General features: G+C 36.6%; 2 protein-coding genes across 5 annotated transcripts in view; one reads left to right on the top strand and one right to left on the bottom strand.

The window, feature by feature from the left end:
* The first annotated feature begins 2280 nt into the window (after positions 1–2280).
* On the top strand, positions 2281–16843 carry LOC135688276 (tyrosine-protein phosphatase non-receptor type 11). 3 transcript variants are annotated; one of them, XM_065205051.2, is made up of 17 exons: positions 2281–2388; positions 2625–2663; positions 3435–3566; positions 4307–4513; positions 4800–4922; positions 5431–5596; positions 5994–6053; positions 6426–6522; positions 7048–7127; positions 7508–7642; positions 8440–8571; positions 9462–9640; positions 10445–10512; positions 12912–12988; positions 13807–13881; positions 14691–14740; positions 15528–16843. In XM_065205051.2, the coding sequence occupies exons 1-17, from the start codon at positions 2375–2377 to the stop codon at positions 15553–15555; spliced, it is 1662 nt and encodes a 553-aa protein (XP_065061123.1). In that variant the 5' UTR covers positions 2281–2374; the 3' UTR covers positions 15556–16843. The 3 variants fall into 3 exon arrangements, with proteins under 3 accessions (XP_065061123.1, XP_065061124.1, XP_065061125.1); XM_065205052.2 differs by having other exon boundaries at positions 2287–2445; XM_065205053.2 differs by lacking the exons at positions 2281–2388; positions 2625–2663; positions 3435–3566 and adding an exon at positions 3592–3790.
* Positions 16844–20034: 3191 nt separating this feature from the next.
* Positions 20035–26474, bottom strand: part of LOC135688277 (metabotropic glutamate receptor 3) — a 30559-nt gene continuing 24119 nt past the window's right edge. For both annotated transcript variants that reach the window (XM_089113971.1, XM_089113972.1), the window contains 5 exons: positions 25049–25974; positions 24062–24230; positions 23172–23603; positions 21908–22168; positions 20035–21430 (listed from right to left, as the gene is read on the bottom strand). In XM_089113971.1, the coding sequence (XP_088970097.1) occupies positions 21162–21430; positions 21908–22168; positions 23172–23603; positions 24062–24230; positions 25049–25974 (2057 nt within the window). In that variant the 3' untranslated portion in view covers positions 20035–21161. The remainder of the gene's footprint in view (positions 21431–21907; positions 22169–23171; positions 23604–24061; positions 24231–25048; positions 25975–26474) is intronic.

Below are 26474 nucleotides of genomic sequence, written 5' to 3'. Positions count from 1 at the left end.
CTCATTTGAAGATTTTCCTCAGGTCTCCTAACTTATTCTCTATATTCCTTGCTATTATTATTTTTTTTAAACATTAATGGCTCCTTTTAGACCACTCTTGGCAAAATTTCAAATATAAATTGAATTTATTCTGTTTAAACATTTTACATTTTGGTATCTAGGCTCACAACATTAAAAAAATGTTGATGACAAGCTTAATGCAGGTGACAAGCTGCTTGAATGAACACATGAGGACCATTTAAACCAGAAGTTATCATCTATGCAGTATTGGGACAAGACAAGTTTAAACATTAAACTGTGCAAGAGTTTTCTTTTAAAGGTGATGTGTCCAGCTATAGCAAGCGACTCTGCGGGGGTTTTTAGAAACATGTGATTTTTCATGTCATCGCCCCAGTCATTACGGTCGTTCTGTTTATTTATCCTACTGCGAGGTTAGCTTTCCATGTGAGCAGTTTTGCATCGCAAGAATACTAACCAATCGCAAACTGTTATTTTGATGGGTGGCTTGACAAGTTGGGTATACGCAGTCCTTTTATATGGAAACATTACCTTTAAGTAACTTTAGATAACATTTTGAAATCTCGTCTCTCGATTTTTGAAACTACCTCTCATGTTTCTCATTCCTTTCCTATGATAATGCTTTTAAGTTCAAGATTAGTTCTGTAATGATGAATTTGAAACAACAATCTTATTGAAAGTATTATTTTGATATTTCAGTCAATACATTATTGTTAGATGTTAAGGCCTAGTCAGTATTTAGTAGTCCTTTGTACAGCTTATGAACTCAGTTTCTGACGTATGGATATAAGTATATACACCAGTATTTATTTGGCACATGTATATCAGGGCCTTTGACGAGGGAGGGCCAGGGGGTCTTGCCCCCCCCCCAATTTTTTGAAAACAATAGAGTTTTTTCAAAATCTTTGTTATGGGTGTTAAATGTTCCCTTGCCCCCTCCCCACTTTTCAACATTTGTTGGAGCCCATGTATATGAACTCAGAGGGCTCTGAGGTTACCCCCCCCCCAAATACACACACACACTTGTTTATTTTTGAAGACTTTCTAAGATTTTACAACCACCACAAACGGCTCCTTATTCCAACCAATGGCGGCGCCAGCCACTATGCTCTGGGGGACAAATAAAAAAACTTTAGGCCACGCCCTTTTAGCACTAGAAAGCGCTCTTTTACAAACAAGAAAAGCCAATTTTATCTGAAAAGAACGCTCACAACTAACTGTTGGCTATGTAAAGGCAGTTTGAAAAATCAAAGGATGACATAACAAAGTACGTTGCCAAAATTGTCGCCGCGACTGATTCCAAACCCCTGTTCCAGTTTCATTAAAGAAGCGTTGAACTTACTAAAATTTTGAAAGTCGAAATGTTCTTGCCATCACATTAGATAGGGCCGTGGAGAGGGGGGCAAGGGGGCAAATTGCCCAAGGACTTCGAGGTCTATAGGGCCTCATTTTAAGGTAATTAATTCCGTTTCAAAATGGAATTACTTAGAAGAAACAAAGCTATTCCTAAAATAGTAAAATATCTTAAACGACTGGACGATTTTAAGCTAATTTAATGGGCGTGGTCGCAATAATTTTCTGCTCGCTTCAATTGCAAGGGGCCTCACCGTTCGCTCTTGCCCCAGGGCCTCCAAAACGTCCCTGCGGCCTGAACTTTAAGCAATACATTTTCCTCAGAAAAGATCTACCCCTTGTTTATTAAACCCTGTTTGATTAGGCCATGCCTCCATTTATTTCAACACGTTTGCTACCAGTCAGTAGGGTAGCGAGGGGAGGCAGGATGGCCCTTCCAATGATTCCACAAATGTTCAACAACCATTCGCAAGTGATATGTCCTGTGTTCTTTCCTGCATTTCCTTGTACTAAGATTTTCAGGGACCGGTTTACCGGGGGTTATGGGAGGTACAAAAACCCCCATCCCCACAATATGTTGTGTTCTTCGGTAAACTTTGCTTCGATTCGATAAAAATTGTTTGGCTGTCAATAGTAACAGAATTGTGCAGAAAACTTGCTTTATTCATCTTCTTATCTTGTTTTTTTCTTAACTCATGTGAGGTATCCATTTATTTTTCTTTAGAAGTTTAATTCTAAAGGCAACAGGATTTTTGAAAGATAATTAGTTTAAAAGATAATACTAATTAAGTTTCATTTTGTAGATTATCAAATCTTTGAAAATTTGTAGGGGTTCCACTAGCTGGCCCTCCTTTGAAAACATACCAAAGGTTATCCAAGTTTGCCATACTGAATAATCATTCGGAATGTTTGTTACCCATTTGATGACGTCACTTGATCTCTTGCGACGATTTTTCCGTCCACAGGTTCATAACAGAGCTCACAAGGAAGGGCAGAAGTCTGTATGATAGACCACGGGTAAATTCCTTGCATCTTGAATCAATTTGAAAATAATCCTGGTCCTTGCGCACAGCTGTGAGTATCAATACTTCAGTGGTGATTTTGTCTCCTCTTTTGTAAATCGATTCCCTTGATGGTGTTAGGACACAGTAGATAAGAAGGGTTGTTAGGCCAAACTTAACACCTTCATGAAATTATGCTCACCATTAAGCAGCATCTATTTACATATAACTAAACATGTCCTCTTTATGCAGAATAAGGACCATCGAGACAAGCACCAAGGAGATCATGAGGTAGGACATATTTTAGGGGTTTTTTATTGGACTAAAAAGTTTAAACTAGCAACTTTTTAAGTTAGGCCAAGTGTATATATTTTAACATGTTTGGTTTGGTTTAACTAGTTCTGCCTGTTGTTGTGCCATTTGATAGCGGATTGTCTTATTGTTGCTCATTTGTGGATTTGAGCTTGCTGTTCAACCTAGGAATCTAAAATTCGCTAATAAGTAGTGCTAATAAACTAATACGAAGTGAAGTCAAGAGAAAATGAATGCTAAGGCCTATTCTTGCACTTTTAAATGAAATCTAAAAATGTAGGTAATAGAACTATCATAGCAGATATACCACTGTCGATTCGTGCTGTCGACAAAGAAAGCTAGATTTTGCCGCTATCTATAGATAAATGTTGTGGTTTTTATCTGAAATTTAAAAAAAAGCTGTTATGATAAAAAATGTGTAACAGATAAGATCAAAACCTGATGTAAATCTATTCCGAGATCCTGAGATGTATTGTCCATCACAGTAACTAATTTTTAAAATTGGCAGATGCATGCAGTAGGTCAAATTTGAAATTCCTCACCATTTTACAATTGCTTTATTTTGAGGAACTTTTTTTGTATTAAAGAAGCATGCAGAAAATGTTGCTAAAATGATAGTGCATCTTGAATATAGAGCATGTCTTGCATAATATATGTTTGAATTTTGTGTTTTATACTTTCTCATCAGACAATGACATTCGTTCAATGCTTCATCAGTTTTTAGAACATTTTTGTTTTTCTGTTTTCTAGTTCAACATGGGGTTTCTATAGCAACATTTCTGCACAAGAAGCAGAAGAGTTTTTATCAAAATATGGTGAACACGGCAATTTCCTTTGTCGCAGAAGTGGAACAACACCAGGTGCTTACACACTTTCTGTGAGGTATGAGTACCTTTTTTAAATTTTTAGCTCTCCAAAACTTAGGGCTTCTCTGGTTGGGAAATTAGGGGTTGTGTACTATGTTTGTACCAGGTGCTTACACACTTTCTGTGAGGTATGAGTATCTTTTTTAAATTTTTAGCTCTCCAAAACTTAGGGCTTCTCCGGTTGGGAAAATAGGGGTTGTGTACTATGTTTGTACCAGGTGCTTACACACTTTCTGTGAGGTATGAGTACCTTTTTTAAATTTTTAGCTCTTCAAAACTTAGGGCTTCTCCGGTTGGGAAATTAGGGGTTGTGTACTATGTTTGTACCGTTAGAAGAGAGATCAGTATGTCCAGCTTAACATGTTGGTACTTCTGTTCAATGACCATCTCCCACCATTATAGGAATTCATTTATGTATAGGCCTGCCCTTGGCAGACTGCTGCTTGAAAAATTCTTTAAAGGTTTCACTGTACACTTGCTCCTTCAATTATATAAGCTCTTTCAATTGGAGTGCAATGAGAGGTTTTCTAGCTCAATATCTGTCCTGAAATAGTATAGTTTGTCTTTGTTTGAAAATTAAAATTAAAACAACTTATGTGTAGACAACTTATAAAAAATTGATTTGAGATTAAACATAAATATCTCTTCATCCTAATGCAAAAATTATATAGTTACTATTATGCTAATTAAGCTATTAATTCAAATTTTTAAAATGATGGATAATTTAACACTTCACCTCTCCCTCTTTGTTTTAAGGCGCAAAGATAAAGTTTTTCACTATAAAATCAACAATGATGGAGAATGTTTTAATTTGTATGGAGAAGATGGATTTGCCAGTGTTCCAGAATTAATAGACTATTACCGAAACAATGATGGTATTTTTCTTGATGAAAATGGTGAGAATGTTGATTTGATTAACCCCCTCTTTGTGGAGACGTCAGGTGCTTCATTGCAACAAGAGAGGTAATTAATTTAAACCTTTTATTTACTTTCCTTATTATATTAGTTGTTCCAGACATTTACTAGCCATCTAGGTCATTATTAGTGATGTCATTTGCTTAATATTTATGATGGTGATAAAATACTCTGGGTTTCGGACTTCAGGAACAAGTATCATAAGAACAAGTATCATAAGAGCACTATATATAGCTTTTTCTCATACACGATCAGGTTTCAAAATACCTTAAACTACCCTTTTTAGATTGTCAGCAAACCCCCATAGCCATAAAATAATTATTTTTCCTTATAGGTGGTTTTATGGATGCATCAGTAAAGATGAAACAAAAGAAATGCTACTAAAAAATGGGTCGCCTGGCAGCTTTCTTATTCGAGAGAGTCAGTCAAAACCTGGAAATTATGTATTATCAGCCAGGTAAGTTCAAGGAACCATCTTTTTACAGCATCATTGACAAAGTCACCCTTGATGTGTCTGTATGGTTGACTAGCAGTTTCTTTTAGACAATCAGGGTCCAGGTATAAAATCTAGAATCCCTTTATTTCCTAAAATGTTTCTTTCAATGTTTTCTTTGTCCTCCAGTTTATTTGTCAGAATATAAACCTAGTTGTTTTGTACAAAATTTAACAAGTTACAATAAACACATCATTTCTCTTATAATTTAATACTTCACTTTATAGCTATATTTTGGTTGAATTATTAAATTAAATGATATCAACAAGGATAGAAAATAATTGACTACAAGTTACTGTTTAAGTGCTTTATTGTGCACAGTTATAGTTGATATCTTTTGTCTTCTTGTGGAAACAACTTTGTAAATAAAAGGGGTTTTTGTATCTTAGGCCTAATCAAACAGGTTAGCATATGTGATAATGTTGTCAAATGTATAATTTACTGATTTATTTTTACCTTGATCAATTTACAGGTCTGAATTTGACGTTGTAGAGTTTCTGGTGGAATATCATGATAAAAGCTTTGACCTCTCTGGTGCTAAACGTTTTAGTTTTCCAAGCTTACACTCATTACTTGATTATTACAAGTTACATCCAATCATCCACAGACAGACAGATCAGCAAGTGAATATTTGTGAGGTATATGTATTTCTCAGTTCCTAGAAAGGAATGGATAATGCCCTGCAAATAAACTTTTTTGAAATATAAGGTTAGATTATTACATATAAGGCAGTTGTTAGTTTGAAATTTGAGTTAAGTTACAATAGTTTTGATGCATGTCTGTCATCAAAGATAACTGATTTTGAGGGGAGTAGGGCTGCAACCCCCATTTTTAAAATTTATCTCTTTGAAACAGATTCCTCATAGGCCAACAGCTAAATTCCTAGCTACTGAAGTGGTTGCTAAAGTTCTATTGTTTATCCTCTAGATCCTCCCCATTTTTCAGGGGCTTGCGCTGCATCTGGATGGCTAGCCTTCCTGCTATGTTCTAGAAATTTTTGCAATCCATGGTATCAACTTTCTTTAACGTTTTCAGCCTTTGTCCGTTACTACTGAGAAGAAGAAGTCAGACTCTGTCATGAAAGCAGAATTTGAAGTATGTTTTTTTCTAGGTTTTATTCTTTATTTGCTGTATTACCTTTGCAGATCTGTTCATTTAGAACTATACAAAGACACACAAATGTATCATCTTGTCGTGTTTCTTTGAATCAATAACCCTAATCCTTGGAAATATTCATGAAAAAATGGTACAAAGTATATGATATGGGCATTGTTTTTATAGAGTAGAAGGATGTAAGAATATGGTTTTTGCTTAGATGTTGGATTCACTTAGATGACATCCCAATGCATTTTTTACGGTACAGTTTCTTGGAGATGTTATTCAACCTTGCTTGTGATCATGAAATCTATGTGCATCCACTTTTGTAACTCTACTCAGTTTCACATCTGATTATAATTTTGTTAACAGAGACTGCAACAACTTGATAGAGCAAATCCTGCCAGTAAAAAGGAAGGTAGAAGGCCTGAAAACAAAACTAAAAACAGATACAAGAATATTCTTCCTTGTAAGTGATTTGAGCTTCTGTATTTAAGCAACAAGATAGAAGATAAGGTAATTTTATTGGCTAAATTGATCTTTCCGTTTCCATCTTTTACTAACAATGTATGGTTTTGGCTACCATTACTTATTACAGCTCTTTATTTTAAAAAAAGCAAATTATGGTACTGGTGTAGTGCAAGCACTGTCTACCCAAAAAGTACAGAGGCACAGCATAGTTTTTTACAAGCACTCCCTGTCCTAAATATGCCTAAATATGTCTTTAAGCACATGATATAGACTAGGCAGCAAGTGAAAGACTAGGCTCTTGGGCTGGACTGTTTACATAATTTCTACTGTTTGCATCTTTAGCTTTGCATCTTTCCCAGATTCTGTCTTCTGCAACTTCACAAGGTTACAGATGCTTTATACATTATTTTTCTTAAAATACAAAATGGACGTATTGGAATATTGACTAACAATGACGTTTTTTAGAATGTGAAATGGTAATGTAAATGCTACTTAAACAACTGAACTTTTTTCAATCTGACAGTTGATCATACAAGAGTGAAATTAAGAACTGGAAAGCCACATATTGTTGGTTCTGATTACATCAATGCAAATTACATTGAAGTGAGTATTCAAATTATGCAAGGAAGTAAGTAACTTTGGTCTTCAAACCTAACAAGAAGACGCAACAAAGAAGACGCTTGCAATTATTGCAGGTCTAGTAGCTGTTGCAGGAGAAATGTAAATTTCAAGTTTTGCGTTTGAATTGTAGCTTTCTGGTTCACTATTAGAAATGGATTGATGAAAATATTTATAATTCAAAAGAAAAGAATAAGAAAAGAGTAGAGAAAGTAGTAGTCATTACAATTTGGATTTTGCTTCAAACCCCTATAGGGAATGGTTGTAGGCACCACTTGAAATCTTTAGCCAAAACATCATTTAAATTTCTTCAGCATTCCTTTTGACTTTTCATTTATATTGAAAGCTTTCTTTTTCTTTTCAAGGATGATGTCACAGGAAAAATTTATATAGCATCACAAGGATGTATGCAGTCAATTCTAAACGATTTTTGGCAAATGATTTATCAGGAGAACAGTCGTATAATCATTATGCTAACGAATGAAGTTGAAAAAGGAAAGGTAAAGAAATGAATATTTGTTTCCCTTTGCTAATTTGTAGTAACTGCCTAGCTACTTGGTTTTCAAATACCAGTAAACATTCCGTAATAGCTGATGTATATGTTTGTCTTAACATTTCAATTTCACTTAATTTAATCTAGAGTACTAGAATAAAAGAAAATAATCTAGAGTACAGAATAAACCGGGGGAAGGGTGGAAATTTTCCAAAATGGTTTTAAGTGTGGTGAATAGGTAGCAGTCCCTTTAAATTGGAATCAGAAATAATATAACTAGATGCTGGTTTCTTGAAATAGAAAACAATATATATTTATAACGCAACAGTATATGATAAAAATGTTATGTAAGTTCTTAAAAATATTAAACTATTTTCCTTTTTGTTCTCGATTCCCTTCCTTACGCTGTGCTGTAGAACATTTGCAATTTTTATGTATGCAAGACCCAAAAATAACAAACAAGGGATCTGGAAAAAGGATTTTATGGGTGTGTTTTTTTGAAGAATTTATAAGCAGGGAGGTGGTATGTTAAAGTTTGACTAGAGAGTATGTATAGGAATGTAAAACTGATATTAATGCTTTATTAACTATATTCCCACCTGGGAGCAATTTGATAACTCTTCTAGGTAAACCCAAAGGGATAACATAAAGCCTTAGCTCAAGATCTTTTCTACGGAATCAAGAATAAATTTTTTTCAAAAGTATTTGCAAAGAGTTATAAAGCTTAATGCTAACAATTTATTGTTCTATTTCTCGTTTAGGAGAGCATTGCTGTAATGAAGTGTTTCTCTTCTATTTCTACAGATTAAGTGTATTCGATATTGGCCTGACAAGGGATCGATTATGTTTTGTGGTGATAAGACAGTGGCAAATGTCAGTGAGAGAAGTACTAGAGATTACATAATACGAGAGCTACATGTTTCTCGTAACAATGACGTAAGTAGATACAAATTTACGCTCGATCATTGTCAACATAATCTTAATCAAGAAAAACATCAATGTCATCAATCATCATAATCATTTTCAGCAATCACGATACCATTATCAATCATCATCATCAATCACCATCACTGTCAGCCATCAATCATCATCAGCCATCAATGATAGTTATCAATTGATCATAATCATCATCATCAAACTCCATCATCATCATCATCATCATCATCATCAAAATCATTATCATCAATCACCATCATCATCAATCATCAATCATCATGAGTCAGCATCAATCATCATATTCATCTTCAACACTCATAACCATTATCAATCAAAGGCCATCAATACCATCAATCATCATCATCAATCACCATCACCGTCAGCCATCAATCATCATCAGCCATCAATGACAGTCATCAATTTATCATCAATCAACATCATCATCAATCGTCAATCATCATGAGTCAGCATCAATCATCATTTTCTTTTTGTTTTGAAGCATTAAGGTCAGGACATTCGAAGAAGACACTATCTTGGGTTTTCAAAATTTTATAATAGCAAGAACAGAATAAAGCAAGCGTGAACAACTGACTCATAATCCGACTTCGAGGTCTGGGCACGAGTGAAAGGATTAACCAGATGTTTCTGCTTCACAACAATCTTCAACATTCATAACCGTTTCTATCATCAGGCATCGTCATCATCAATCATTATCATCAATCACCATCAATCATAATCATCAATTCATCATAATGATCATCATCATCCACTTATCACGTGATTGAGCTGGTAACTAAGACATTTTTTACCCTGTTTCTATCCATTCTAACTGGACATAATACAACTGAACATTAGCTATCAACCTGTAAATACAACAAAAATTATTTTAGGACGAACCCCACAGTGGACCAGCCAAGCCCCCTCGGAAAATATTTTTCTACCAGTACACAGAATGGCCTGATCACGGTGTGCCAACGGATCCTGGATCGTTGCTGCAAATGTTACAGGATGCAGACAACAAGGAGAAGAGCTCCTTTGAAAAACCTGGATGTCCCATAATTCATTGCAGGTATTGCTACGGTTGATAGCTTATCATTGACATAACCCCCAGTTTGCTGCATAAATTAATATGATTTTATTGTTTTCACTAACCCTTGACAGGGTGGTCTTTATTTATAGATTTCATTTGACAGTAAAGATTATGAAGAAAATTTCCTGTGAAGACAAGCGTGTTGTTGAAGACAAGAAAGAGATACATAAATACCAAACATGATTTAAGATGTTGTCAGCAACCTTTTGATTGTGAATCCTTCGCGATATTTCGTGTGGCAAAAATATAATTTTCCTGTAATTTCTTGTTACCAATGGTCACACTGTCACCGGCAAAATAACACCCTGCCCCTGGACAAATGGCTTAGCCTGATAATTGCCTGCAGCTCGTTTCATGAACACCTTCTACTTGCAATGTTATACTCATTATATACAACTGACCGTATGGTTGTGACATGTTATGTTAAGTGTTAATACTAATTCACAGCTTCTTCTTGAAAATATTCTTAGGCCATTCTGATATGTATCCGTACTTTTATCAGCTGTCCACATAACTTTTTGTATCGAACAAAACCGAGGGGCAAATCACTCTTGGAAATCTCGTATACCTGGCGGAAATCCTATTGTTTTATCGTATAATCCGCTGAAATCCTTTTTTGGCAGAAATCTCACATGCTAAGACAAGTCATGTTGCTTGAATAAACTTAAACAAAGTTCATTGTCATTAAATAGTCCCAATAAAGCCTGCTACGCGGACACCCTATGACCCGCATTTATGGTAGCAAGCCTCGGAAATAAACCAGAAATTCTGCTTTTTTTTCAGTGCCGGGATCGGGCGAACGGGGACTGTTGTGTGCGTTGATATGCTGATCAACCAATTGAGACTCAAGGGTAAGTCGCCTTTTTCTATTCTCGTTAACCTTATAATGTAGCCTTAACCACAATCACTTCTGTGCTATAAATAAGGTGTAAGAAAACGTCATAGAAATGGATTTTTAAAATTTTCAACTTTTTACCAACACCATGAAAAACCCTTTTAGTGAAAAATCAGTTAAAGCTTGAAAATGAAATGAGGTATGGCCACTGAAAGATTTGAAGCAGGATTATGAATTGCTTTATATTTTGTTTGGTTCATAAGGTTATGAACAGAGACCAAATTACAGTGATTGATAGAACAACCCTGTGCTTCTTTTGCCATATCTTACAGGTAATTTGGTCTAAAGGCTGGTTTTCATATAATGTATTTCATCGCAATTAAGAGTCTACGATCATGTTTAAGAGTCTGCAATCAAGATTATTTCCCTTGTATGAAAACCGACAAATTTCGGCGTATTTTGACGTATTTCGACGTATTTCGACGCAGTGGCGTAGCGTCCGGGTATTCAAGGTATTCAGTGAATACCCTGAGATTTCTCAGAAAAAATATTAATACGACGTATAATTGTAATAAGTAAAAAATGTTTTGGGGCTATTGATTCTGGTTGAATTCGTTACCTCCGATATTCTACATTTTGTACAAGTACAAAATATCATCAAATTCATGGAAACAATAACGCTGCGAAGCATAGAGAAGCTGGGAGATCTTTGAAGCTAATTTTGAAGATTGAGCTACTTCATGTTGTATGGAGATCGGTCATGAATACGCAGTGAATACCCTAGACGGTACTTTAACCAATCAAAATGCTCCTTTCAGTGAATAATATTTGCCGTTAATCAGCTAAAACAATGGTTCTGTACGCTGAGAGATATGCAGCGTACAGCCTCAAAGTTGGTTCAAAATAGTTAGTTCGTTATGAGATCGATATAAACAGTTAATGGACGTCGGAGCGGTTGGAGTGATGGAGCTGCACCGAAAACAGTATAAACATGACTTAATTAAAAAACTATTGCAATGTCCGTATTACTGTTTCATAATCATTCTCTCATTTGACCACTAAACTTAATCTACCAACAGCAAAGTGGAAAGGAAAGGTAGGCTGCTACATAATGGGATGTTTCTGTTTGTATTATGTGATAGAATTAAAGTAAATGCAGATAGGCCTGGATAATATCCTTATAGTTGCCTGGTGTATTCAGTTATCTTGTTGGCCTATTTTGTTTGCATTATTCGAGCGCATTTATTTGCATTATTGTGCAGTCTGGCTTTCAATGATATGTTTTGATTTGAATTACTTTTAATGAAATGGTTAGTGGTAATTTGATGCAATGAATGAGTTCGAAGAGTATATTTGAAGGGTCCTTTAGCAAAGTATCGTTTTCATCATAGTAATGCCCTGACAGTGCAGTACTTGCCAACCGAACCAAAAAGAAAATTAGATAAAATGTCAATAGCTAGTCCTTTTAATCTTCCTATTATCCCCCTATTTTCATCAAGCCCCATCGAGCCACACCCTGCCCCACCCTTTTGTTTAATAGAGAATACCCAGTTGAAAAAGTCACGCTACGCCACTGTTTCGACGTTTTGCGGCGTATTTCGACGTATTTCATCGCAATTCAGAGTCTACGATCAATTAAGATTATTGCTCTTATATGAAATATGACGTATTTTGGCCTATTTCGACGTATTTCGACGTATTTCATCGCAATCACCTATCGTATAGAACGTAATCCAACGTATTCCAACATAATTCATCGGAAGAAATCAAAAAATTTTGTTTCTCCTGACAAAATACTTTCAATTACGGTGAATTAAGATAGAATACGGTTTTTTGGTTTTCATATACCGTGAAAATCGTGGACCCTGAATTTCGATGAAATGCGTTGAAATACATTATATGAAAACAAGCCTTAAACTAAAAGATTCTACGAATGTGTTTTGTGATGTCATCACTTGAGAACTCTATTGCCTTAAATATGGGCCGTTCCCAATTTGACCAAAGGGCCAAAGCTCTTGCAGAATAACTGCCATACTACCCTAATATCTGCATAGTTTTTTTAAATCAACTGGGATTCAACGTTTTAGGACCTAACAGTTCAGCATTCATGGATATGTTTTATGGATGTATTTAGAAAGAAGTGCTAGCCAAATATTGGGAATTTTGACGAAAATAGGGAATAGATGACAGTAGGGTAAAGAGAAAAGCTGGTGACCGATAAATGCCAAAACATTAGCATTGAAGGAGAAGGTCTTGTCGTACCTGGGAATGAAGAGATGCTTTCAAAAAGACCCAAACCGGGACACCCCTTCTCTCGTTCTGGACTATTACTATGCATGACACCTACACAGTTAACTCCAGGGAGAACCGAAGACCTACTCAAATTTGCTACTTTCGAAACTTATTTTTTCTCAGGGAATCTAAACAGCATCGATGTGCCGGGCACCGTTGAGAAAGTTCGAATGCAAAGGTCAGGTATGGTGCAAACAGAGGTATGTTTCATAATAATTTTCCTTTTTGTCATTTTTTTAGTCAATTTAAAGATAACTTCGATAGGCTATGAAAATTTCGTCAACAGTTGATCAGTTTTATTCTCATCGTACAAGCTGCCAATCATAAAACTGTTGGAAACCGTCAGTCACAAACAGTCAATCAATGAATCAGTCTCCTGCAAACAGATAATCACTTAATCAGTCTGCTGCAAACAGATAGGCTGCAAGCAGACAATCATGAAATCAGTCTGCGGCAAATATGTAATCATTGAATCAGTCGACCAGCTATCAACCACTGTTTATTCATAGCTGGAGGGCTTCGCATCTGCAATAGTAAAGAGACAAATTTTAAGTCTCAATATTTTTATATGGGTTATTTCTAGTCTCGATTTTCTTTTATCACTGTCAACCGTGTATTCTGGGCTGACGATTCTGGGCTGTCGATTCTCTTTTTAAATTTACATAACTTTGTAAATCATGCAGAAATTAGAAATATTTGGTGTGTGTTGAAATACCAGGATAATCTGAATCATTAGCACACGAGTCCTTGGAAGTGCTAATTCTTTTTCTAGCAAACGGTCAAAGCATTCAAACCATTGCAAAATTGCTAACGAAAACTAGGCATGGTCTAGTTGGCGTGACTGGATTTTATTTGTTTGCAGCGATTGTTTTCATCGTCATAAGCGTATTAAACCCAACTTTCCTCAGCTCTTCACCTCTTTTGTCTCTATTTATACTTTAATACTCTCAAGTGCTTTGGACGAAATGATTTTTTTGCTAGGTTCTGTCTATTTTAAAGTCAATGATTTTTATTTCAGCTCCAGTACAAGTTCATTTATTCTGTTCTCAATTATTACACTGAAGTAGAGAGGAAAATATTTTCCATGAAGAAGGTGAGAACGGTAATTTTCATATGTATATGTGTATGTATTTGCTATTTTTTAATCTATTGATTTTCATTATTATCAATTCATTATGATTATTAGTTTCTTAGTTGATATTTAAAGCTGCGTGATAATTTCTTTTTATTAAATAATATGAAGTCATAACCATATAGGAACGTAAATTTTTTGAAAAGGTGAACCGACTGACAATAATAACCAATTCTAATTTTGTACTAAAATTGTGACAAGCCTTTACTTACCAAACCTTAACTTTATACGGTTTGGTCATTCCGCTCCTGAATGGCAAAAATATTCGCCATTACCGTTATGTTATTCTCTGATGTCATTTAGTCTTGTAATTACAACTTAGATTTGCCCATTGATCTCAAATTTTTGGCTAACTCAAAGAGTTTCAAAGACTTTGGAGTGTGACTCCTCTAGTATTTTCCTGCCTGTAACCATGCTTATATGCAACTCTAGGATTAGATTACGAAAAATTCTTAAAATATTACTCGGTTTTCATTTTTTATATTGCATTTACCGTCACAATATGCTCATAGTTCCTCATACCCATACCCAAGTTAATTGTCTATTTTTTTTAAATTCTTTGGGCAAAATGACCCAGTGAACATATCCCTCCTAGACCAAACCAGGCATGTTTTCACAAACCAGCCATATGGTGCAGTTTTTTATACACATGTGAAAGTCTTTGATATGTTCATAATTGACGCGCTTGTTTCAAACTCACCGCCTTTTTAGCATTATAATTAGTAAATTAATATGTGTGATTTGTTGACGTTGTCTTTTTTATTCAACAGAAGGATCAAATCTACTCCAATATTAATGAAGCCGGTTTAGACTCTAAAAGGTTTGTTTATCATGTTAACAATAAAGTGTTATAGTTTGTAGTACATACACTATACATCATACATCATACATGTATAGTGATGTTGTACATCATATGATACCCTATTGTAATAATGATAATGCCTTTTTTCTGTAAGTTTAACAATAGTGTGAACACTAAGTTACACTAAAGTGAAGCAATTTTAGAGATTGTGTTATTGAAGTCAGTGACTGCAAGCATTACAGTTTGCATTTTTGGATGATTTTATTTCATTTGGAAGAGAATTCCAAATAGTTTTTATACCTTTATTCCTTTTACACCTGATAGATTTTATACCATAGCTTGTAATTTTAACGTTGGGAACAGAGTGTCAATTCTTCAAAGATTATAGCTATTGGGTTTTGGGAGAAAGTAGTCTTATATAAAGGCTGGACTCCAGCTGTGCAAAGTTTTGTAAACTTCTAATGCTAGCAGCCTAATAGAGTAAATATGAATTGTAGTAGATTTAGCCTTCGAAGATTTAGCCTTCGAAGATTTAGCCAACATTTCCGCCTCTACGTTCTTTGCTGTTCAGTTCTACTCTGCTCTGTTCTGTTCGGTTCTCTTCTCGTCTGTTCTGTTCTGTTCTGTTCTGTTCTGTTCTGTTCTGTTCTGTTCTGTTCTGTTCTGTTCTGTTCTGTTCTGTTCTGTTCTGTTCTGTTCTGTTCTGTTCTGTTCTGTTCTGTTCTGTTCTGTTCTGTCTACTTTTATTTCAAACTTTTCCTTAAAGAAAACAAGCAATTGACTGTCAATTTTTTCTCAATTATAGGAGAACGGCAAAAGGCAAGAAAAAATAAAGTGACTTCAAACAAAAAGCTTCAATTGGTCTGAGTTGCAAAACGTTTCCACTGAATATCTGAAGAGTTTCCTAGCAAAAAGAGTCTCTTCTTTGAAATTTTTCACGGTAGTTCATTGCATACAATTGCCAGTTTGTCACTTTAATTTTGAACCATGCAAGTCACAGCTGAACTTTCCACATTGAGACGTGCCGCCGATTGAATTCAAGCAATTTTCTATTAGCTACAATTCAAATTAGCTTATCTAATTTGATAATTATGCATAATTTCAAGCATATTGGTAAGAAAAATTAAGATATTTTTTGTACGGTTTAGAATCGACCTCATCCTTCGATGCACCCAACGAAATAGGAACGGGGAAAAGAACCGAGGCCACTTGCCCTCCTTCTCTATAAGAACATGCTTGAGAGCTTCCTCCTTTCTTATTATACTGTATTTCTTCTAAAGAACACCGCGGCGTTTCTTACTAAATCCAATTGTTGAGTGCGGCATTTGATAGAGGGCAGCGTTTAATAGAGGGCGGCGTTCGGCGGTAGGTGGTCGAGGGGTATTTGAGATGATTACTGTTACGTAACAACGTAACAACGTATCGGGAATCTACCCTGTAATCGTTAGGGAGCGTTACAAAGGGGTGGGGTGGTTCCAAACTGTTACGTACAAATTGAAGGACAGAGTGAAGAATTCCCAAGTACGCCAAGTTATGTTCTCTGATCTTTGAGATTCTTGAGTCTGAAGATACGGTCCTTATGTCTCCAGACTCGGCCACATCTGATGGATAATATTTCTTACTAGATATATATGACTGAGAGATGCGCTTAAGGGAAGAGGAACCAGCAAATAGTAGTGTGATATCACTTTGCCTTGTTCGTGTTTGGGAAAGAAGGGAATCATCTTTGATGTTGGCCAATTATTTATCAGTTTACAATCTTCATATTATTGTACGTGATATGCACATTTATATACACCGGCTTATTCATTTAAACATTTGTAAGTCAGTTTAATACGGAAAATATCCACTTAGGCAACCTGCATTAACAGTATCATAATCTGAGACGAGATTGTCCCTTAAGAATGTGATGCAGCCAAATAGAAGCTTAGTAAATGTTTGGCATCGCTATGTTTGTGCAGAATGAATTCCAGTATAACGTTCTTGGTGGTTTTTATTTTTGCTTGTATGATAAAGTAATATGTTATTACTATTTTATGTAATTTTGTAACTTTTTGTAGATCTTTATTTTAGCTAATTGCTACTCAAGCAGTCACTTGTATCGATAAACAGTCTTATGAAGATGTGTTGTTATTTTTTGCTTGATAACTAACAACACAAGTTGCAAAATAGCTTTGAAGATAGCAAAATATTGTTAACACACTAAAGCTTTTCGTCTGACACTCTACAGAGTATGAAACGTCGGAAATAAAAACTTAAAGCTAGGGGATGTTTATACGCAATAGTAGATCAAAATAGGCCATTCAAAAACGCGAGCGTGACTGTTAAAATTACCCAGTCTGCAGGGGCATCCATTGAGGGGGATGTGGGGGATGGTTCAGTCCAATCACGAAAATACGGTCTTTTCGCAGGGCAAAACTGATTTTGGCTGGGCAAATTTTTTCTCCCAATGGATCTGCTTAGCGAGGAGGTAGTTTATGCTTGGAAATGGTCTGTTCTAAAAGTAACACGATCAAGATTGCCATTGAAACGAAAAAGGAATTATCAGCCATAGTTTGGGCTTGAGGGAAGAGATTGATTATGATTTCCTTTCACTGCAGAATTAATTTTGTCGATATCTTCGCCTATTTTTAAAACCATACAAAAAGGGCCAGAATAGTTTATCAGAAAACTTAGAAAAAATGATGTAATACCAACCGGGCGTTGCCATACAGCCTTGTGCCGGAAGAGATCGGGGATCCAATTTATTGTTAAAGTAGTTTGCCAAAATAGCTTAGGCATGTGTCAGAACAGACTATGGTACTGTTTTATACCTAAAACTTCATATGTAAACACATAAATATGCATGTGGTGCTTTGAATTTTTTGATCTCACCAGGTAGAGAATTCGGGACATATGATCAGTATGCACTTTTACAACTGGGAGCCCCTAATCAGTGGTGTAGGTAGCGAAATTCATAGGAGGGGCGAGAAGTTTATCCTCCCAAAGATTTATCCTCCCATTCTATACTCCCAAAGATTGGAGGATAGAAGAAAACAGCATGTTCCGTCAAGTATCAGAAACAAAACTCATTCCCAAAGAGAACAGCCACCTCGGTCTTGCAGATCTAAAAGTACAACTAAAACATGCGATTCTGCTATCGGGCACCATGTACTGGAAAACCCAGATTGTGCAAAAAACTTCAATGGCGACATGTTTCGGATTATTGGTAAAGCCCGATCGTCGTTCCATCTAGCAGCTTTGGAATCTATCTACATAAGCACGAGAAAGCCGTTATTGGGTAGACAAAAGGAGTTCGTTTTCACATTAGAACTCCATTGGTAACATTCTCTATAGGCAAGCGGCACTAATTGGGCAACCTCAACGCCTCCGCGACATTAATTTCCAACAAATCAAAAGTGAATTGTAAGTGATGCAATTTCCATCAAAACTTTGTGCCCCTAAAAACCTTTCCGGCCAATAAAAATTCAAAGTACGCCCCTGATTGTAGATAATGACATTAATACAGGGTGCAGTTTTACCAAAGAACATAGTTTTCAGGTGAATGGGCTCGGAACAGAAAATTGTCATGGTCCTCTGGTCTTTCCCACCTCTTGGTTGCTGGCGCCGCCACCGAATATACGAGAAACATTTTGTGTTGTTGCGCTGGTTTAACTTTCAGCCTGTTAAGTATTCATAGGGTTGTAGCATACGCAGGAGCTCTGAGATTCGTATGCTATTTGGTCGCTCCTTGTGTTACCCATTACATTTCCGTAATGTGGAAAATACCTGAAAGTTTTTAAAAACAGTCAATTATAAAGTTTCTCAGAGCTCTATATTGATGATTGTGAAGAGCCCCTAAAGTTTTTCGGATTTTATGAAGATTTCAGACTTTCCCGTAAGGCATTTGTACTTCTGCGAGGGCATATCTAAACTGCGGAGGAGACGAAATATGTCTTCGCCTTCTACTGTCTCCTCCGCCGTTTAAATATGCCCTCGCGAAATGCAAATGCCTTGCGGAGTTAACAAAGAAAAGACTTTGGAAAAGTCTATGAAGAATTTCATATTTTCAAGATAAAGTTTTTGATTCATGTCAAATTTGGGAAAAGCCTCCTACTTTGAGAGTTAATTTGCAAAGGCCCAGGCAACTGTGGCAGAATTGAACTATAAAGAAATTGTTCGTAACAGAGCACTCAAATCAGCAAGGCAAATCAGAAAGGGTCCAAATTTGTGAAATATGTTAGTTTTTTACATTTGGATCCTTATCGAGCAGGGGCGTTGTGGCTTCTAGAAAAGGCCCGGGAGAAAATCATCATAAAGTGGCCCACCATTTTGTATGACATCTCCAATCACAAACCACAGGTCGCAAAAAATGGTACATATGTTTGCCAGTTTTTATCATTTTTAAAGGTTTATATGCTATATTTGTTAGGGGTGTATCCTTTTTTCTCTAGCCATAGTCTCCTTAAGACTGCAAAAAATGTGAAACAAATCCAGTGCTGTAGTGCACACCTGATACAAACACAAATGCGAAAGAGCACTTACTTGCACTGGGAGCGAAGCGAGCAGAAAATGTTTGCTGCCATGCCGCCCTTTAAATTAGCTTGAAAAACATTTCAGAATGTTTTTGCTGTCGTTTACCACGTTTTACAATTTTTAGGCATACCTTGAGGCCCCCTTAAGCTCGAGGCCCTGGGGCAGTTTGCCCCTACTTGTCCCCCTCTCGGCGGCCCTGTTCATATTCCAGGCATCATTTCACAGGGACCTGTTTGTCTGTTGTTTTACAAACTTACTTGAAAGGGGCCCACCGGGAAATTTCCCGGTGTCCCGCCTAGCCACAATGCCCCTGTTATTGAGTCATAATTGATGATTCACTTTGAAAATGAAACAGCGCCTTTTGTGAAACCATATTTTTTCTAATCTAAAGCCACACGTAAGAAAATTCTATAATAAAACTTCATTGTTCCGGACAGTGAAACACCTAAATTAGAACGAGTTAGCTCTTTTCTTCAAAACGTTGTTTGAAATAGTCACAGAACCTTTGATATGAAATTAGAATTATAAATAAATACCGTTGTTCTTTCAATGTTCCTTGTGTTGTACCAGAGTTTACTTTCATAGCTGCAGTTTTCCTTGGTATTTTCCCACGTGCAGTTTCAGGGTGACTGACAAAATGCAAAAAAGGAGTCTTGACTCGGACAAATCGCCCAAAAGAGGCAGACCTGAAGAAGCTGATTTCAAAGGTTCTTTTGCAAGGGTGTCACAAAGGACGTTTGGCAGTGTACTTACGCCGTGGCACGTGCGAATAGAAACAAATAAAGCGATAAGGCAAATTCATCAATAGAAACTAACTTTTTATTGAGTGAATGGTTATCTTTTTTACAGTTGCTTCACTATTCTTAAAAGGCAGGATGGGTTTAGGGATATGAGGATAACAAAAGCAGAGGCAATTATAGGGTGGCTTGGCATTGTCTTGAATAGTGCATGCCCTCAAATCTGAAGTCTCTATTCATTCGGGAATGAAATACCAATATGAAATGGAGGGTAAAAGCTCCCTCAGAAAAATATGCCATAGACATCAGAAGGTCAGTCATGAAACAACGTTCCCACATCATCGAGAGCAAGTTGGGCCGCTGGTGCATCGGCGCAAATTGCACAACCTACCATAATCCTACTGTAACAGGAAGGGAAGTTACACAATAACCCCCAAGTTTGATTGATAATTGGAAGGGGATGGAATGGAAAAGCCTCTAATAGCTGATGAACCAGTCCTACCTATTAGCATCAAAAATGCTGAATAGCATGAAAGATGAGCATAAAAGATGCATAAAGGTATTAGAGATTTTTACGATGCCGTAAAAGAAACGCGAAACGCAAGGGTATACCTACCTTGGGTACCAGAGTCACATAAATTCGAGAGCAGAAATAGAAGATAGGAATGGAAAAGCGAAGGAGTGTCTATTTGGGAATAAGGAAAAGTGAAAACATTGCATTCTGTTTACGCGCTCAAAATGCTCTGGTACCCAGGGTAGGCTATACCGGAAAGGCATTTCCATGTAAAGAAAAAAAATGAGAGAGGGAGGGCTGAGAAAATAAACGGCATACTTGTATTGAGGTTTCACCAAGCAAGGTGAGACCCACGCTATGCTGACCTTTAAATACCCGTAGATTAACCAAGGGAATGAGAAACCACGAACCACGCACCTTACCCTAGTATTGGAAATCAAATCCTCAGGAGGCCGAAAGATTCCCTGCATTGCCCATAAACATGTACATACAAGAGTACGTGGGAAGCTTTTCACAAAAGACCATATATGGCAAACAATATCTCAAGCGAATCAGTTAAAGGTCAAAAGCTCCTCGTGAAGTTAACTCTGATTGAAGTTCATTTAATCATCATTTTAACATGAAAGCTTATTATATAAGGTGAAGGTTTTCTTCGCCCTCCAAGATTAACATCTCACTTTGATACATTTTTGTGCGGTCGGAAGATAATAATATAAAGCTTTGGGACAAAAACGCAAATGTACTCAATCATTCCCATGAAAATGAGAAGAAAACTCATTATTATATCCTTGATGTAGCCATTGATCCCAACAAAAACAGGAATGTACACCAAGATAGTGACGCACCATGAAACCATAGTGAAGAGGAGGAACTTCGACTCGTTGTAGTTGCATTTTGCTTTGCGAACAAGGATAGCTTGATATGTGGTCACCAAAATCAGCCCTGAAAATAACCATATATTTGGTACATTGATCACAGATAGTAACTTAGGGAGTAAATGCTAGTGATATAAGAGAAAACAAAAATATTTATGCAGCCATGACGCGAGCATTTGTACATTTGTTTTCAATCAGTATGGGACAAGAAGAAGAGTAAAAGATAGCAGAAATGCTCAATTTAACTTAAGATGTAAAAACAAGAGGCAATATCTAAGACAGAGTCATTTTCGCACCAGTGACAATACCACAAGGGGATTGGATAATTTCTCGTTAAAGTCATCTTTCCGTTTTGCCCCAGGGTCTCCAAAACCTCTTGTTGGCCCTGTTTCTTTGCCTGGAATTACACAGAGCATTTGGTCCAGCACATTAAAATTCAACGCGTGGACCCTGCACTGTGTATACCTGGAAAAATTTGATAAATTTGAATTTGCCAGTTTTGCAGGGATGAATTATTTGTTAGCGTTTGCAATAAAGAATGTACCTGCGTTGTAAGAACACCAAAGAGCCACGCCTTTGGAGCTGTTACCATACATACAGGCCTGACAGCTCTCTCTTGGACTAAGCATAACCTTTTTCAGATGCGGTCTATCCATCGTTAAAATCCACACAAGACAAATCAGCTCTTCAAGGGCTATTATCAGAACCACTATAACAACCTGACGCTTTAAGATACTCCCGTTTGTTTCGAATGCTTTCTCGTTGAAAGAACGTGCTGTCTTGTTGGTTTTCACAAAGATGGTTCCTAGAACAGCAATAAATAGTACCGTAAAACCTCGAGCATAAAGGCTTAATTAAGGCTTAAGTAATAACAAACGCAACAGAAACGACTTACAAACAAGAATGCGAAGAAAAGAAGCGTCTAAGCCTGAATAATTGCTGGAACTCAAAAATGATCTAAAAGAATTTGACAAACATATCTCTGAAAGAGAAATGAATAATATGTCAAACAAGAAGTGGTAGAATGAATTAAAGAATAACAATTTAAACCGACCCGGCATGCTTAGCGGCAACTGTCTTGAGAAATTGATTCTTCTTTCTATTTTCATGCAGTACAATGTTACGTACCCAGGGTACCAGACTCAATCTATATAAAGTGGGTCTGGTACCCAGGGTAGATATTAGGCCGGTTTTGAAAATGCTGTCACAAAGCATGCCGGTTGCGCAAGAGCCTTTAAGCTTTGGCTCAGCACTGAATATGTCTTGGCAAATATCTTTTTTGGGTAAAAGAAAGCCTTCTTCTAAGGTGTTTTTAACAACCTCTTTAGCTCTAACGTTTTCTAACTTTTCAGCTTCTTCTAAAGATTAAGGGACATCTATTGTAAGTATTCATCTTCCAGGGTCACGTGATTAAACCACGGGTGTTATTGAATAACAAAATTAACAGTCATTAAAATAGACAGAAGAGGGTTTTTTTTAATTTATTTTATAAAACCTTATGTATTTTCAGTACTCTTGTTCTCAAAATTGTGAACGGTTTGAGTAACTGGTTGCTAATCAAGTGAGTGATTATAAAAAGTGTAGACTTTTTTGCAGGATCTGTTTACTGTGATCAATAATTTTGCTTATATTTCGTTAGTTGGTTTTTGCAGTCTAAAAATTTCAATCTTATCTCAAATTGCATCTTGTTTTACAAAGGAATTAAAAAAGTGACAAAATGCAACGGAACATCACATAAACATAAGATTGGAATCATAAATTTGCCTACATCTATGTATGACCAAAGACAAAGAAAAAATATCACTTACCAATATTGAATGATAAACAAAACCCTATCAGAAAGGGCTTCAGGTCGCAATTGACTGCTCTTGGTTTGCCGATGAAAACAAACGGCAATATTTCAAAGCAGATCACCCCAAGAAGCTGCATGTAGCAAAGTGAGTGCCTGGCAGCTTTAACGATGGGCGTATCTTTAAAAAGTGCAAATACGACATATGTCAAGATTACAACTGCTATACAAATAGATGAGAGAGTTACAATTGCAATAGAAATGCCTCCATTCCATTCAATAAATACGTCATGAATTGGGATACAATCTGTCCTGTTATCATTTGGTGAGAATCCGCGAGGGCAGATTGAGCATTTCTTGGCATTCATATACTTGGTGATTGTTCCTCCGCCGCATTTTACGCAGTTCCAACAACAGTTTGGGTGCAGCTTCTGTGGCGTCTTATATTCACCTCAAAGGAAAAATCTAATCATTTCTCAAAAGGCGTGACAGACGAAAGAAGATCAAATTATTCCTGAACGCACAATGGAACTATAACTTTGATAATCTTTATAACTAATGATCAGTATTTGATTTTTTTTTCGATAATCTGGTTGCAGTGGTGCCGTGGAAGGGGGCTTGGGGTCCTCTAGAGACCCCTTGTAAAAATCAAGAGAGATCTTGGGGGCTCAGCCCGCCTAAACAAGGCCAGTTTATGTTTGGTTGGGCAAATTCTCGGGGGGGGGGGGGGGGGCTCAGCCAAGAATCCTTAATACAAATCCAAATATACAGGGTGTGACCATGGGCGTGGTATTGGGTGTGACTTCTACAGATGACTGAATGGGTGTGACTGAATGTTTTTAAACATTCGTTGTTTTAGAAGAACCCGTTTGCAATCAGGCAGGTACTAGATAATAGTAGTATTCATACCTGGTGCGCAATTTCTGCTACAGTTTGAGCCAGGTGCCACAACTGAATCCCATTTCACTTGAGTTATCAAATGAAAACGGCCAATGCTCGAATTTCCCGTTGGATGCAGTGTCCAATTAGCAATCCTTACTAGATTCAGTGCAGATGTGGTTCTTTGGAAGCTTACTACCTTTAAGAGAATAGCAGATATGAAATTGATTAATGAAATATGAAACTCATATTATGCTACACCTTCTTAGTCATTAACGATACAAGACTTTCTTAAATTCTAAATTCTTCATTTGTGAGGGCTTAGTAAATTTTCTTTTAAACTGTACCAAACCAACAGATCGAAGGTCACAAGAAGTCAGATATTTGGACGTAATAGTGTTGATTCTTTGTCTTCACAAATAAAAATTCTAAATAATGATTGAATTTTCAATGAAAAATTTACCACTGAAATTTAAAGAGCTCGTAAAAAGATATTTAAAAACCACCGATCAAAGAACGAGATACAACTTTTTATATGGGGGGCAGCCTTTATAAATAAATGTAGCAACAGCCATATTTTACAAAATAAAAGTATTTTACTTATGCTACTTAAGATTAATGGCCAAGGCCCCTGGCCCCTCTGCCCCTCGGCCCCCCGCCCCCGGTATCTCGGTCCTTGCTACCAATTATTGGGCTTTGCACTTTGCCGGGCCCCAAACATAGTTATCTTTACATTTTCTTAGCTCTACTGATTTGTTAGTGACCTTTTGGTAGGTCCAATTCCAAGAGCACCGCAAGATGAAACTTATTCTATGGAAGGCTGGCCAAAGGTGGCTTTCAAAGCATAAAAAATAATTTCTCAAGCCAAGCCCAATTTGAGCAGTATTTGAAAGTTATCAGGCAGCTTTAATTATAAACTACAAGATTAATAAAGATTAATTATAAAGTGCATGATTGGGGTACATCGATACTCAAAGAGGACAAACAATCGTCGCGTGATTAAAATTGCTTGCAAACCTGGTATGAGCGGGAGGCAGTTCCCTCTCCATCAAACGAAATATTTCTTCCTGATATGCCAGTGAATGTTATGTGTCTAAGGTAGTCAACCAAATCCCCGTTTCTGCTTCGTAAAACGTGGCAATTTTGCTCTGAGCAATGCAACTGCTTATGCAATGCTGATGCAACTGCGTAAACAGCATCGAATGTTGGTGCAACGAAAGGAGATACTTCATAGTGTCTGCCTACTACACATTCAGAGAGTTTTTGTCTCTCGCAAAACGATTCTTCGAAACAATTAAAAGATTTTGCCCAGGGCAAAGATGAACCGTTTGTTGCTTTTATTAGTTCATGTCTAAACCATTCATCTTCAAACTGCATTGGCCCAACTCCAAGCATCGGTTCCAATACCAGATCCTTGTGTCGTGTTGTTAAATGGGCACTCGTCCAAGAGTCGGATAACAGCCACGTGAAGTCGGACAAACTTTTAGCTTTACTTTCGTTTAGTGTTCTTATAAGGTAATCCACTTTCAAAAATGAGACAATAATTCTTGCTTTTGCTTTTTTCTTAATCTTAGATACGATTTCGGGCAAATTTTGAGCTGTGACAACCTCGTCCATCTCTATGCACAACGAATACTGAGCTATCTCAGATCGCAAGGCTCTTCGTCCTGACCGCCCATACTCGTCATCGCTAGTAAGCAGAATGAAGAAATTCCATCCAAACTGTAGCATCATATCGATAATAACTTTAGCCTGGTAGTTATCTGGTGGAACTGTCCGAAAGAAATGACCAAATCTTTTCCTGTCACCAAGCGTTACACTTGTTGCTGATTGGCTCACAACGGGTATGTGGAATAGGCCCGCCAAGTCGGCGACTGCGCGCGCAGTCTCACTCAAAGTAGGGCCAATTATGGCGACTGTTTCGTTCTCAAAATGGCTTGCATCTAAGGAATGCAAAGTTCAATCACTTTCGGTTTATAACACAATTTTTATTCAACAATGAGTAAAAAATACAAAAACGTGTAGATCAGTTAGTGTATTTTCTATTCACACTATCCTTATGGCTAAAAGATATAATTTTAAGCATTTTGGTTACACTCTTATATTTGATTGATTTATGAATACTTTTAAGGTCCTTTAGGCTATAAATTTAATTGAGCAGATAACTTTTAGCAAATTGAATAATTTCATTAACTTAAAAGAAAGATCTAATTTTGCACAGTTCAGAAGCTTTTGGGTCAAAGTAAAAATTTGATTAGAAATTTATTGGCAAGAGATTTAGTGGCAAAAAGGTTGACAAAAGACGTCGATGCAGCTACACAGTTTTGACAAAAAAAAGGAAAAGAGATGTAGCAGTAAACCATCGTAAAAAGAAGGGACTTTGATGTTCAAAATCAAAATACCTGTAGAGAAATCCGAATATCAAAATTCAGGGACATCTTCC

The sequence above is a fragment of the Rhopilema esculentum genome, chromosome 19 (genome assembly GCF_057945365.1).
Source record: "Rhopilema esculentum isolate cy_ngs chromosome 19, ASM5794536v1, whole genome shotgun sequence".
NCBI lineage: Eukaryota > Metazoa > Cnidaria > Scyphozoa > Rhizostomeae > Rhizostomatidae > Rhopilema > Rhopilema esculentum.
Note: the sequence above shows the minus strand (reverse complement) of the source record. Positions and strands in the feature narration are given on the sequence as shown.

What these genes read in the sequence shown, in the direction of transcription:
- LOC135688276 (XM_065205051.2), top strand. An exon ending in GCTTACACACTTTCTGTGAG is followed by an intron (nt 3,567 to 4,306) that starts GTATGAGTACCT and finishes CTTTGTTTTAAG; the next exon opens with GCGCAAAGATAAAGTTTTTC. An exon ending in TCAATGCAAATTACATTGAA is followed by an intron (nt 7,128 to 7,507) that starts GTGAGTATTCAA and finishes TTTCTTTTCAAG; the next exon opens with GATGATGTCACAGGAAAAAT.